Source organism: Harpegnathos saltator, unplaced genomic scaffold (genome assembly GCF_003227715.2).
Source record: "Harpegnathos saltator strain DR-91 unplaced genomic scaffold, Hsal_v8.6 scaffold827, whole genome shotgun sequence".
Lineage (NCBI taxonomy): Eukaryota > Metazoa > Arthropoda > Insecta > Hymenoptera > Formicidae > Harpegnathos > Harpegnathos saltator.
In genome coordinates, this window is record NW_020230679.1 from 48,616 (window position 1) to 63,917 (window position 15,302).

Here is a 15,302-nt window from a genome sequence, read left to right on the forward strand (position 1 = left end):
TTAATAGAAAGGGAAAAAATTATAGTCTTTACGCTCACATCACGTGTGCGACAGAATGATAGATGCTTGCGTGAACGCTGCGTAAAATATAAGACGGTAAAGTGAGACGATATTTTGACCGATATTCAGAGAAAGAGAGAGAAATTTCCGTGATCTTCTGCAACAATTGATATCCTTTTCTAGGTATGTTGTATATAATGTATAATTACAAATCCAAATATCTATATTATTTTTTCCTTTCTTTACCAAGCGAACCTAAATATTCTGCAAATATTTTAACGCATGCTATCAATATTGTTCCATTCGCTATTATCACAAACGTTTAACATAAAATGTTTGTATGCAGCAGAATTATATAAAAATATTGTTATTTGTCGACAAAATATCCGGTTATAATAAATGTATACTGTTGATTGTCGATAAAATTGTTATTGTCGAATTACGTCATACAACACGATCAGGCATCAACACGATTTGGTATCTAAAAATATTCTTGTGTTATGTTTGTAAAAATCAACAATACACGTAGCTAAAGAAGAGCTATTTTATTTGAATGAGCACAGATCTACAATTGGTTTTTATATTCACCAGAAACTAATTACACTGAAAAAAGTAATGTAAAAGAAAATGAAAAATGAACTTTGATGATAAAATCAGAGAAATGCATATTACGTTTAGAAACTTGATGAAAAAGTTAAACTTATTAACAAAATAACACTCAAGGAGTTAATTCTTTATTTATTGAGCAAATTTTCACGCACCGTGCAATAACTTACGATGGGTAAAAATTATAAATTACATATACTTAAGAGTAATATCGTAAAATAAAATAAAATACGTTGTATTTCTCATAATTTTACTCATCACAATGAGCGAAGAAGGTTGTCTTTATTTATATTCACCACGTATATTTTTATATGTCATGAAATGATAGATTTGGCGTTAATACTGCGTAGAACATAGAACAGCGAAGTAAGATATAGAAGCACTTATCAACTGTAAAGAAGACTCTTTCAACTCTTATACTTTAAGTTCAAACGTGTAATCCTGAAATTTAGGTATAATGTTTATTACTTACCGTGGCGATACTTTCTAAGGATGCCGAGAACAATCCACCGACATTCAGAGTTAAGACTTTCGTGCCTCTTTGCAACAGGAACAGTATCATTTTCTGTATGTACAAAGGAGCGGTATACCACCGAGTGTTATATCTGACAGAAGATGAAAATTTGTCAAAAATGCGAAGAAGATGTTACGTTCAACGCGCATACATTTGCTTTGCAAGTCGCAATTAACTGCCAAACCGGTAGTTTTGTTCCGCAAAACGAATGCATTTACGTGGTTAAAGACTCGTCGTCGGATTATCTTCTTACACAGTTGCAAATATGTGACTATTATGATCTAACATTTCTTGTGCAAAATAGTTGGATATGAATATGTAGACAAGTATAATGCATATAGCTATTCCATGTAACATCAGCTGCTCAACACTACCTCCAAACGATATATATTGGGAAATCTAAAACATCGTAAGAAACGAATCCTTTTACATTTTGTACTTATTTTACATCGAATTTGGGATTGTGAAAAATTAAAAAGAAAAAGTATATAAAATAATATATACATATATATTTAATAGTTTTGAATATAATCGTTTTTTGTCGTGTGAAAATTAGTTAATCTGTAAGTCAGTATAACAATTATAAATTATCTCACTACCCATATAGCACGTAATATTACGTAATATTATGTGTTATGTGGGTAATTCCGGATTTAGTCTCAATTAGTTCTAGATATCCGGCCGTCTAATGTATATTTTCCTGATTTTTTAAAATTACATACATATATTTTCTTCTTTACAGGTTTCTTAAAGTTAGTTGTTATAAAAAGTCACAAAATATTTCCAAATATGTCCAAAAACGAAGCAAAACTTACTTGAAATAAATTAAGACTCAAACAAGTCACACAAAACATAATTGTACAAACAAATGATCCCTCGAAGTTAGAAATCAAAGACTTGATGATCCTTCAGAAACAAATATATGTTATTACATATTTATATGTAATAAATAGTATATATATATATATATATGGGAAATAAACACTAACATTGTAGCTTTCCGATGAATATCCACAGCATGAATTATTTTATTATAAATCATAATGTCATTTTTTAAATTAACTGCAATATTAATCTCCAATGCCTGCTCTATGCGATAACTATAATCAATTTTTACGATTAATATAAAGTCTATGCAGTCTGTCAATAAAGTCTGTATAGATTTATCAAAGACAATAAAAATGATATTGTATATTTGTAATAATTATATTATTTATTATTTCTTTACCTAGCGATTTTAAACATTCCGCAGATACATCTAGAACATGCTAGAAGCATTGTTCCAGTACCTACTAATACAAACGTTCCTAAGCAAAAGACTACATTTACGTGCAGCAAAATTAAATAAAAATACTTCTCTTTATCGACGAAGTATTCAGTTATAATATACACTGAGCGATATGGTTGAGAATCATTTATGAGCAAAAAAGTATTCAGAATGCATGGTATCCATGGTTGGACAATAGCGATAAGTAGGCAAGATACGCCTAACACTACGGATATTTAAAGAAACATTCGTGTAAATAGTTACTTTAACCACCATATCAAATGTTTTGCATTATATGCTTAAGGGATATATACATGTAAAAGGTAGCATATAAATTATTCAATTTTTGCAACATTTGTATTTTACTCTATTTTGCAACCTATGAAAAAATAACTAATATCTTACGTGTGAACGCAGCTGTACAGCGTTTTGCTTCATATCCGTAACTTTCTATGATAGCGATTTCATTCTCATCTTTCAATTCATCATATATATATTGAATATAATTCAATAAATGTCTCACCTGTTACGTCAATAATATTTTGTACCATTTCCCTTATTAAATTGGGAAAAGAATGTTTTCTATGTAAAAATTTATTACTGATATATTACTGATGTGCGTGTTTAAAAAAGAACGCGTTTGTAAAGAAAGAGTATAATGAACATGCAGATAATTAACCGATCGGTTTGACGTAACTCACAAATGATATGTTAACCCAGAATGAGTTATAAAAAATCACATACAGACAAAAATATAATACTGCAGATAGATTTTTTATAAAGAAGTTAACGGTACATTCTGTAGTCAAGAATGCTGACAACTGCAAATAATAAACATATTCAGATAATGACACTAAAAAAAGTTCATTGACCTAAATAATTTTTTATAGATTGGCGAAATTTCGAGCTTCTATATAAATTATTAATCCTTTTTCGACGCACAATAATAACACAAGAAGTTTACATTTATAATTCCTCTATATTATTATCTAAAAATGCTTATATAATTAACATTAAACAACTATGTTTACAGATAAAAGTAAATAATTATTGCAAAGGTGGAAGTGAAAAATAGCATTTGATATAATTATTATAAAAAAATATCAATATACCTGAACTACTATGATGCTTATCAAAATACCGTAACACAAGATGATCTGAAATTGAACTAATTTCGATTGTTGATAAGGCCACATGCCAATTATGAGCAGAAGTATCCGATTGATGTTCCAATACTCGATTTCAAAGCAGACCATTCTTCTTTGAGTATCCAAACGAGTTTGACCACTAAAGTGTCTGCAAGGGTTTGTTCATTTCCCTCCTTTTCCTCAAGAAATTAAATATTTTATGTGGTTTCCTTTATAAACGTAAATTCTACTATAAATTCCATAATAAACTACTTAATTTCATTGAGACGCAAAATGCCGTGAAATGTTACCGTGAGATCGGAACATCTGTAATTTTCATGTGTTTGCTAATATGTAGATGGTTGATTGAGTGATCGATCCAGTAACGAGAGAACTTTATATAATGGATGTACTTATTTCCCATAAAAAAATATCTCTTGGAAACTTTCTTCGATCGAAGTCAAGGTGCAATCATTACGACTTCACATTTTCTTATATTTCATTGCAGCATAAGTACTCGTTGGTTACATTAGACTTCTTATAAAAGTATTATAGTTATAGAATAGAAGTGTACGTTATTTCATAGTTGTTAGTCTTATATACCGTCCCACCGACTATGGATTGAACGTCTCAGTTAAGTATACCGCGCCACATTGTCGAAAATACTTCTGTTCAATGTTTCCTCCATATTTTTTCTGCAGCTTTATCCGTAACTCAGATGAATTCTCATCTTTATTAAACACATTATATTATAAACTTTTCGAGTGTGTGATTGATTCTTCACTCACTAATCTCTAATCTATCTATTTCTCCAATAAAAAAATTTTGGTAATACTCACAATTAATTTTGACATCTTTTAATTTTAATATATTAATGTCTTTGTAAAATTGTTTTCAAATTATTAATATTAACGTTCTAGCACTGTAGAGAACAAACACAATTAAAATTATGTCATTGATGTCAACTCGAAGTAAAACATGATTAGATCGATGGAGCGAGACGACATCAAACAAATATTTCAAGACTATCTAATTTAAGTTTATCTCAAAAATGTTCAGCTTCTCGATTTATCTCTTACGAGCACGATAACTCTAGCAGCTATCGTTCAAATTGACCGGAAGCAATGCGGGAAAATAAAACGCAATTTTCTTCGCTGACTGTTACACCCCACCCAGCTGCTGCCGTGTATCCCTGCCGTGTCTTTGAAAGTTTCGTCCGTCGTGATTTATAAACCCACACGATGCCGGATCCGCACGGACTCGTCAATCCAATTTCTTAACGATGGACGGTTGTGTTTAGAACTAATTTTCATGTCTCAATATCAATGTCAATTAACTGTGCGAACGCATATTAAATCATTATTCGTTTCTCCGCGAATGCCAGTGCGCGCGATAGCTGGGTAGTAGAGATACGAAATTGTACTTATATACTTACTTTATATAAAATTGAATTGTCGTATACTGAGAATCGTGATATAATATTATCCTTGAGATGAAAATCATTCCTGTGCACTCAGTGTGTTCTCCGACTCGCGGAATATGCGCGACAGCATTCGTCAGGTTTCTTTGCTATAAAAATATAAAAGAGAAGGAAAGAGCCAATTGTAAGTCTAATTTATATGTGTTTATAATAACATTCCGATATTAAGGCACCTGTGGTATATTATAAATATATGCAAATTAGACCTGCAGTTGACTCTTTCGTATATAATGTCGATATGATATATCGTCCTTTTTTATTATTCTAGGAGAATTTATATTAGTATTTTCGATTTGAATCAAAGAGCCTTATCATTTATTTGTATTTTTTGTTGACATTTCTCGATGAGGGACTCGCCCAAGAAGTAAAGACCATACAGATCATACAGGGGATACTTTGTCAAGATCGGTCGTCTTCTTTATATCAAAGGGGGCACATGTATTGCACAATCAAAATTGTTAAACACAATTCGCTATAATGGATTACATTCGAGTCTAAATTGCATTTGAGTTCTAGCTATCTGTTTGAATGACGGTAGATAGGAGACTGTCAACGCTCTATCAAAAAATTTTTTTAATAGAAATGGTTATATGATGTGATAAAAAGGCGGATATTATGAATACTTCAAAAGCATTGAAGAAAATTTTAACGGAGGGTTGACGGAATTCTATTTACCGCCGTCTAGATGAATAGTACGAATAGTACGAATTTAGCTTTACACGGGCATATATGATAATCGATCTTTTGGATACATTTTTTATGTATAATGCAAAAAAAATTATATATAGCATATAGAATAACAAAAATAAAATAAATGTTGTACCGCGTGATACCGCTCAAGATATACTGTTTCAGATATAATTCAACGAGAGAAAATCGAAAAATTTAACGCGGTAGCGAATATTAGGGTCGACCCTTCTTCCAGTTTGTTTTAGGAGAAGGAAGACGAAGTGAGAGGTAAGCCATTTCGACGTTAATGTTGAATTTATTGACGCAAAGGAGATTATTGACGTAAATTAAATATGAAAACTGCCACGGATGCTATGAATATTTAATTAAATCATTAACCTTCATCCACACCCTCCCCAGGTGACATTTCACCCATGACCTTCGGCATGTACTAAAGCTGTTCTATCGGTGAAAGCAAGCACGCGACTCACCTACGACAGCGAAACCGCTTTTTTGTCCCAGCTGTCGATAGCAAACGAGCTATTCGTCACATAAGTCCTTGATAGTAGTTTATTAGATAACATAGATTGGTAGAGCACGCATTGAAGACTTTCTTTTCGATTCTTAGACAGCGACATGCGTATTGATGAATTCGATTGGTATAACATCACGACGAAACTTTCGAAGACATGGCAGGGATACACGGCAGCAGCTGGATGGGATGTGCGAGCGCTATTCCGTTTGTTTCTACGCCTTCTTCTTGGTGTTCTTCGTGGTCTTTGCGGAAGTGGCCTTCTTCTTCGTCTTCGTCGTCGTCGTCGTTGTCGTCGTTGTCGTCGTCGTCGTCGACTTCCCAGCCTTTTTGGCGTATTTGTCGATCAAGGAGTCGAAGAAACTGTCCGATTGACTAGCACGAGCTCTGTTGCGATTCTGGATCACTAGCGCAAGATCATTCGCAGCTGCGTTCTCCTCGTTCTCGATCTTCAACATCTTCTCCAGGCGCTCGGCTTCCGCCGCCTCCCTGGCCCACTGCAATCAGAGAAGCCAATCGAGAGCAATTAGCGCCAAAAGGCCGATGGCTGTTTACTATCCAACTCGCGTCGGATCTAATGTAGCGGCGACTTAGCCGGTTTAACTCGTATAACTCCGATATATAATTCGATCCAGACATGCCGCGCCGCGGAGGAGATGCCGATTTTACGGCCTGATAATGGCCGTTCACGACGTACAAGTGCGTTCCTGTTAACGGGATTGATTGCAACCCGCTTATAACGCAAAGCGAAAACGCAATCTGCGTCATTATCCTATTTCCGAAACGCGCGCCACGCGTCGATTCTCGAGTTTATCGCGCGCACACGCGACTCGCATATAGATGAGGAACGAGCGTCTCTTCCTCTCTCTCTTTTCCTTTTCCTCCTCCTCCTCCTCCTCCTCCTTCTCTCTTTGTCAAGTATGTTGAAGCAGGTTAATTTTAAAGGAGGGGGTCATCGATTCTATCGGGCGAGCAACCGGATATGCATTGCTTACGAGCGCGGCTTAGATGGATAAACGAAGGCACGATGCCAACTTGTGGTACAACGATCGCCCGTTTGAAACGACGAGACTCTGAGATTTACGCTGGCAGTCGGTTAGAGGATATATTCACAAACCCTCCGCTCGCTTTCACAAGAGTCGGTAAACTTATAAACGAGTGAAAACGGCCCCGAGAGGAATCAATCGAAATGCCGCTTTTGACAGAAACAATATCATATAGACGTAATATAGATTATCGCGTTGACGTAAGAAAATGTTGCGGAAAATATCGTCCATATATTGAGATATTGAGATGTCCAGATGTTGAGAGATACCGTTGGCTGTTAGGCGGCTGAAATTGCGAAAAATAATTTCGAGGCGCTCGAATTCGTAGATATCGAATGAGAAGCATAGTAGAGAGCGAGCGCGTCATTCGGCGCATTTGAAGATGCTCGAGATGACATTTATCGCGTAACCCGACTTGAAGTTATCGCGACTTGAGGACGAAACCGGATCGAACAAGTTTGAATAAACAACGACAGAATTGAAAATTGCACATCGTGTTTCTCAATAATTACACGGACGTTTGCGTGTTCGAAGGAAGGAAGGAAGGAAGTGCACATCTTTTGACTTCGTTCCTTAATGTGCGGGCACATTGTCCCGAGATTCGCTCGCTCGCAGTCGCGCGCTGCAAGGTCTCGCATTTTCGGCAATGATGCGCCACCACAGGTACACAAGCGTCGATGACGCTTCATATCTGGCGTGACCTACTCCATAATCCGTAGCTGAAGAAATTCCGTTATTTATAATTTCTGGCAAGTACGTTTAACTGGCTGCCTCCTAATACCGGCGCATTGCACAACGCATTCGCGGAACTCCGAGCGCGACGGACGAGACGGATTCGTCAGCGGTTATAAACTAGAGAGGGACGCATTACGTTCGCCTCGGAGTCGGAGGCATGGAAGTTGCAGATACTTCGTCTGCGTATCAACAACAAACAACAAGCGGTAATACCATGCGGACGAAACGGACCACTTCTATTTTAACATTCCTCTCTCTCTCTCTCCTTCTTGAATGACAATAGAGTTCTCTTCCTCGGTATCTTGCGTCTCTCATCTGTCGGATTACGCCAACTTTCGCGATTGCATCGAAAAGCAGTCGCGCCAGCGAGTGCACACATGAGGGCTGCATTATTATCCGCACAAAGAATTTCCGCTATCGACATACGTCGCGTCAGGTGTCATCGAGGGTGTCATCGTATACATACATCTGACTGAATCGAAGACGGAAGCCTCTGGCGCGACCTTGCAACGCGCGCGGTTGGCGTCTACATCGATCGGAATGCTTGGCGTCGTGCCTCGAGCTTAAGGAAATCAAGTAGCTTAATAATTGAGAACAGCCAATCGAACAGCCGCGATACAGACGGCGTGAAACCGCGCGTTTCACCACGGGATACGTGTCATCGCCATGGAATTCCGTTAATGAAGAATTGACACGGCGGGATTGGGCTCGCTTGCTCGCTCGCATCGCGACGGAGGCACATGCGCGCGAGATGAAGATCAGCTCCGGCCCTTTTCGTTTATAATAACGGATCAGAACGCGAGCTTTCAATCACTCGACAAGGTCATGGTATATGATGGTCTCCGAGAACATCTCTGTTACAGATGCGCCCGAGAGATACATCGAGATATGTAGAATGCGACAAAGGCCACGTTACGAAAACGTCCCAAACTAGAGATAATTCTTGAAAGTGTGCGAGATAAACTCGCACGATATAATCAGCGACGGGCCTCGAAAAGCGTCGGAATCATTTTGTATTCGCACAATGAAAGTCCGGGATCTTCTCGGACCTGTTATTCAAATTTCAGGTATTATAAGAAGAATGCTCGAGAAGACTTGAAAAGTCATGAAAATTAAAAAAATCTTGAAAGTCTCTTGAAACTTTTAACATATTTCTTAAAACTTTTGTAAGAGAATTTTTGATTTCATACAATATCATATGCAAAGATCCAACTTTTTACCATCCGAAAACTTTCGAGACGATGATTCGCGAAAACCTAAATCAATTTCACTGAATAATAATCTCACACATACGCGCGCATTTAACATCATCCTTACATGTATATCTACGTGTGACTCGCTGTCAATAATTTATCTTCCGTCACATAAAAATTCAAATTTTCAGGGAACCTTCGGTTTCGAATAAAACTCGGAGAGATCGGTATCATTTTCGTGCGATCCAATTGTTCGTGAAGCCTCAAGAGAGGCGCTTTTTCAAGAACCATTGCTAACGCTTTGTCTTCTCTTTCTGGCGCAAGCGATCTCTCGGGGATCTCGTGCGGATGCACCTGTTACACGAAGAATGAAGTAGGAAGCTGTCGCGCGAACTTGACTTCGAAACACAGTGATGCCTTTGAGTGTATATTTAACACGTTTGCGCGGAGTCGAGTCGAATAGCGCAAGGTCGTTACGTAACACGACCGCGCGCGATTGAACGATGACACTGGTAATTATTTCATTACCACGCAACGACGATCGAGCCAGCCAGTTAATTGCGATTAAAATCCCGGTTCGATATGACGCCATCGTCGGCGTTCTCACACACGCGGCGGACGCATCGCGCGATACATCATTATATATGCGACGCATATAACTGCGACGTCTCGGATTGATTCCTGGTAACGAAATCGCGTCCGATCGAAATATTACATCAAAGATCCTCTAAATTTAGCGACCAACAAACTTCAGAGGGGCTCGCGGCGCCGGCTTATAACTAACGAGTGTGTAGGTATTAATCAATCGTCAAACACACATATACGCACATACACGGACGATGACGGAATTAGAATACGCATTTCTCATTCCTTGCACGCGCGAGGTTTGCAGTTAAATTAAAAACGTTTTCACACACAAACTCTCTTGGACACAAAGTTACTTGGATCGTTTACTATATGGTTCAAGTCGGGAGTGTTAAAGTTAGTTTCAAGGTGTAACTTTATGTTGAAATGACGCACCGTCGAATATCTTATGTTACGCAACTTTTCGCGTATTTTGAAAATTTTATTTTCCCGCAGGATTTCTTTCCCTTCAGGTTTGGAAAACGGAAACAGAAAACTTTAAGGAGTCGTGCGAACTGTTTTGGATATTCCAATATCAACGAGATGCCAATCAAAATATGTTTCAAAGAACACAAAAAATCAAGAGCAATTTCATGCGACATTCGATTCAGAAATAAAGACAGAATACTCGGAGAGAGAAAATTTTAGAGAAATTCCCAATAATTTGCTTCGATAAAATATCCATGAACCTTCATCCAAAGTTCATAAAAATCTCGAAGAAATTTTTATCTTTCCTGGCGTAAAGATGCTCCCCGAAAATTTCAGGATTTCAGAACATCCTTGACTCGCGAAAAATCCTTGACTCGGAGAAAAAAAGAAACGATTGACAAGTTCTTCGTTTCCAACGCACTTCTGAAATGCGATACCTACACACTGGACTCAGCTGACCCCGTCGTTCCCGAGGAACAAGCAGAAGAAGCGCCACTCCGCATCGACCGTCGTCGTTAAATAGTCGCGTGTGGTTAATCGTAATAATCCTACGAAGCGTCGTTAAGGAGATATCTGGATTGCTACACGGGAGAGAGAATTATAACGTTAAATATTAAATGCGCGCTCAGGTCCAAGGATGCACAGCACGACGCGACGCGACGCGACGCGTGACGTCGTCGTCGGATCGGCGAAACGAACTCGATCCTTCCTCTCTCGCGCGGCTTGCTAATTGTTAAAATTACACCCGGCGTACACTGATCCCCGCGCGGCACGTGTTTTACCGATCCGGACGCGAGAACGAAGGAGCCGCGATCTGGGATCGGGACTAAAATTCCGTGACGATGACGTGTCCGAAGATGACGACGACGATGGACATCACTAGCACGGAGGCCGGTCGAACTCGTGGTGACGAACTCTTCGGCGGGCAATCCGGCAACGGCTTATCCGTGGTCATCTCCATGACAGTGGTCGGTTCCTCGTCATCGTCGTGTTCCTGATAATTCAGCGACGGCGGGTGCATGGTGACCGTCGACTCGTAGTACGGCGCTTGGTAGAACTCGCCCGTCGAGACTGGGTGCATCAGCTCCGGCTGCTGCGAGGCCGGCATCGGCATAACGTAATGCATATCTGTCTTGTTGACGACGTCCTGGGCGACGTCGGACGACGTCGTCATGGTCGTACTCGAATGTTCCACTTCGTCGTGCTCGACCGGCAGGTCCGTGGCGATGAAGAAGTCGTCGGTGCTCGACGACCAGCGATCGTCGACGATCACTCTACGGTCAGACGTATAAGCGCGTTGGGTCGGCGACACATGATATGGCGTTTCTTGGCGATCCGTCGGCAACAATGACGACCACTCTCTATGACGTTCTCCGTCTTCCCGTGAGTCGTCCGGACGATACTCCATCGAGTCGTCGGTCGACCAGGTCCGGGAAGTGGCGTCAGGACCATTAGTCGACCAGGACCTTGTTAGTTGCATGGACCCATGAGGTGTCATCTCCTGACCGTTGGACGTTGCGGTATATAGCGGGTACGACACTGTGTCCTCCACGATATGTGACGATTCATCGGACCACGTCATCTCGTTCTCCGGAGATGTTGCTGACGCCGCGATTGGCAGCTCTGTTCTTTGCGTTGTCACAGGCGGATACGGATAGGTGACCAGTTCGTTTGTCGGTGCGTACGGCGGATACGTCAAGGTGTGCTCCGTCAACAATGGTCTATCGGGTCTTACTGTTGACCCGGTGGTGTCCTCCGAGGTTAGCCTCGGCTCCACCAGCAGTACTCGCGACCTCTCCGATGTTGTGTAAGATGGCGGGTTAGAAGACGTGTCATACGTCGGGACATATACCGGGTATGTCAAAGTGTGCTCCGCTGCCGGTGATTTGCCGGTAGTCGCCGTTAACTGGACGTCTTCCGAGGATGGTCCCGAGTCCATCGACGGTGCTCGTGGTCTCTCGGATGTCACGTACGACGGATGAAGCGACGTGATCTCGTGCGAGAACGTGCCTGGAACGTACGAAGGATATGTCGAGACATCTTCCGCCGGCGGTGGTCTGTCGGCTCCCGTTGTTATCTTGGTGTCTTCCAGAGGCGGCTTCGACTCTAACAACGGCGCCCATGGTGTGTCCATCCTTGGGTAAGGGTAAAATACCGCCGGGCGCGACTGTTCCGGTACCTGGTAGGAAGTCCTCGCGCCTCCGGGCGGAGGTATCGGCTCCACTCGCGGTATGTGCGACTGCATGAAGGGGCGCATGGTAGTGCTGGTGGTAGTGGTAGTCGTCGGTTTCCTACGGCGTCCATAATGCTGAGCAGGATGGAACGTCCTGTTTCCCGCTGACGGAGGCACGAACGGTGCTCCTGGTTGCTGAGGAAGTCGCCAGTCCGGCTGCGGTCTCTCCCGATGCGTAGGTACACTGATTTGCTGGCTATCCTGCTCTTCTTCTTCCTCCGTGTGACTAGGCGGCACGTGAATTTCGACCCTGTCGTGAGCAAGTCTTCTCCATTCAGGATCGCGTTCGAAAGTAACACGTTGCTTCTCTAAGAATTCACTGATGGCGTACGGACAAGCGAATTCGGGATTCTCGCTGAGGAACATACGCTTCAACTGTCGCAAGCGCGTCATCCCGTCAAGGTTCAGGCATCGCAGTCGATTCCCGGAGATCCTAAAGTCCACGAGAGCGGGCAGGTTCTGATAGACGCCATCCTCAATGTCGTGTATGTCATTATAATTGACGTCCAAGTAGGTCAAAGAGTCTAGACCCTCGAACCAGGAAGCTTTCACGGCCGTCAGGTGATTATTATTCAAACTCAGCTGCTGAAGATTAACCAGGCGCCGGAATGCGTTCGCCTCAATGTCGCTGATTTCGCAGTATGAGCAACTCAGCACCCAGAGGTTGTGGCCGAACTTGGAGAACGTGTCGGCGGTTATTCGGCGCAACGGCATCCTACTGATCCGCAACTTTTCCGTGGTCTCAGGCATGGCGGCGAGGTCACTAGGGTGGCCACCCTCGCAAAGATACTCGAGCATATCATCATTCGGCACTTCGCGGCACGACGCCGCGACGTTTCCGATGTACGCGGTTAAGAAGGCGATTAACGCCAAAACAAGTGCACTATCCATCTCGCGCAGACCGACGAATACGAATAAAGGAGTGGGGAGAACGAGACGCGGCTAATTTCAATAAATCCTGATAATTAGATGCAGAAAGGAAGAGGATACCGCCCTCCGCGTCTCACTGTTCATTTCGATTTTGGAAGAACAGAAGGAAAAGCGACGACAGTCATCATAAGTGGTCCTCTTTTTTTTTTCTCTCTCTCTCTCTCTCTCACTCGCTCGGATATTACGATTAACGACAAACGGCTCGGACTAATTGTAACACGGACTGAGGCGGCTCTTGCAATCGCAGGTTACTTATTTACCAGACTTTCCCCTCCTAACGGTGCCTTCTCCTACTACCTTCTATTCACCCGCCCGTCTATCGGACTATCTGTCCGTTCGTCAAGCTGTACGGTCTATTGGTAAAAATAGAGAAGCTTGAAAATAGCGCGGCGGGGCGTTAAAAGATCGAAGTAACCGTTTAGCGTGTAGAGGGGATGCTAGGGAGTACGATTTAAAATTCGCGCTACGATCGAAACACGTTCGATCGCAGCACGGAGATCGATACGTAGGTAGTGTGTAAATGCGAAAGGAAAAAGATTATATGGCAGCAAAGTGACGTTCAGCATGCGTAATGCTCTTCCTCTGACCACGTTAAAGTAGCGTCAATCGCTTTATATCCGCACTCGCACACGAACATTCCTCGACATATTAGCTCGATGAATTAAATTAATTTAATTAATGAAAGTTCTTTGCTGGAAGGTACAGCATCAAATCCGGCGTTTACACTGCTATGTCGCATAATGTGATATTATGATAAAAATATAATTGAATAATAAAATTTGCTAATAACGAAGAAAAACATAATTGTTAATGAATTTGTGTGATTAGTATTTTAATATAACATGTCGTACTTAAAGAATGTTTAATATCGTTGATAAAAAAAGAGGAGAAAGTTATACGATTTTTAAAAGAAAATTGTATCCGGAACAGATTATCGTAACGAAGAAAGAAAGTACAAAAAAAAATATATTATATATATTATGTTATATATACAGGGTGTCCAAAACCATCCGTCCACCCCTTCTAAAATCTAGAAAATTAATTTTTTTGGGGATCTGAAAAATTTTTATAGCTATGTCGGGTATGCTCTTTTGATTGGTAATATTATCAACTTCCGGCTCCGACCGGAAGTGGGTTATCCAGACCGGAAGATCGTTTTTTTAAATGGAACATGCATATTTTTATTGCAGATTCCAATTCTACCATAAAAAAACTAATTTGGTTAAAAATTTTTTCGAAACTATTTTGATCTAAATGACCTTTACATAGGCTGGTCGTCGCAGAAATCAAACCGACTAATTATCGAGAAAATAACAGTACTATCGTTGCTGTTTGTCAACATTCATCGTTGTAGTGTTATTTTTTCGACAATTCAGTCCCTGAAATTTAAAGGGGTTTCGTGCGGACCGGACTCAAGCTCTAATGTAAAGGTCATTTAGAGGTCAAAAATAACGTTTTCGAAAAAAATTTTTCAAACCAAAATTACGTTTTTTTATGCGTAGAATTGGAATCCGCAATAAAAATATGCATATTCCATTTAAAAAACGATCTTCCGGTCTGAATAACCCACTTCTGGTAGGAGCCGGAAGTTGATATTATCACCAATCAAAAGAGCGTACCCGACATAGCTATAAAAATTTTTCAAATCCCCAAAAAAATTAATTTTCTAGATTTTAGAAGGGGTGGACGGATGGTTTTGGACACCCTATATATTTTTATACATATACATACACTATATATATATATATATATAACTAGCAATAAAATATTAAATGAATAGATCTTATATCTTTGATTATTTATAAAATTAATCATAGAATATAAATAAAAAATTATTATAGAAAAATTGAATGATCAATAATCTCTCGCATAACGGCCGTCGCCGTTGTGCGAGAGATTATTAGAAATTATACAAAT

At 40.4% G+C, this 15,302-nt stretch overlaps 2 protein-coding genes across 4 annotated transcripts; both read right to left on the reverse strand.

Annotated features, from left to right (window-relative positions):
* Window positions 1–4: 4 nt before the first annotated feature.
* Window positions 5–6,389, reverse strand: LOC105190445 (uncharacterized). 3 transcript variants are annotated; one of them, XM_025306990.1, is made up of 10 exons: window positions 4,950–6,389; window positions 3,500–4,789; window positions 3,089–3,208; window positions 2,793–2,910; window positions 2,349–2,613; window positions 2,110–2,220; window positions 1,936–2,026; window positions 1,374–1,519; window positions 1,079–1,211; window positions 813–996 (listed from the first exon to the last, which is right to left on the reverse strand). In XM_025306990.1, the coding sequence occupies exons 2-10, from the start codon at window positions 3,641–3,643 to the stop codon at window positions 943–945; spliced, it is 1,182 nt and encodes a 393-aa protein (XP_025162775.1). In that variant the 5' UTR covers window positions 3,644–4,789; window positions 4,950–6,389; the 3' UTR covers window positions 813–942. The 3 variants fall into 3 exon arrangements, with proteins under 3 accessions (XP_019700304.1, XP_025162775.1, XP_011151515.2); XM_019844745.2 differs by lacking the exon at window positions 813–996 and adding an exon at window positions 5–481 and having other exon boundaries at window positions 3,500–6,389; XM_011153213.3 differs by having other exon boundaries at window positions 3,500–6,389.
* Window positions 6,390–6,514: 125 nt separating this feature from the next.
* On the reverse strand, window positions 6,515–13,638 carry LOC105190442 (uncharacterized). The gene is made up of 2 exons (XM_011153210.3): window positions 10,664–13,638; window positions 6,515–6,692 (listed from the first exon to the last, which is right to left on the reverse strand). The coding sequence occupies exon 1, from the start codon at window positions 13,344–13,346 to the stop codon at window positions 11,049–11,051; it is 2,298 nt and encodes a 765-aa protein (XP_011151512.1). The 5' UTR covers window positions 13,347–13,638; the 3' UTR covers window positions 6,515–6,692; window positions 10,664–11,048.
* Window positions 13,639–15,302: the final 1,664 nt, after the last annotated feature.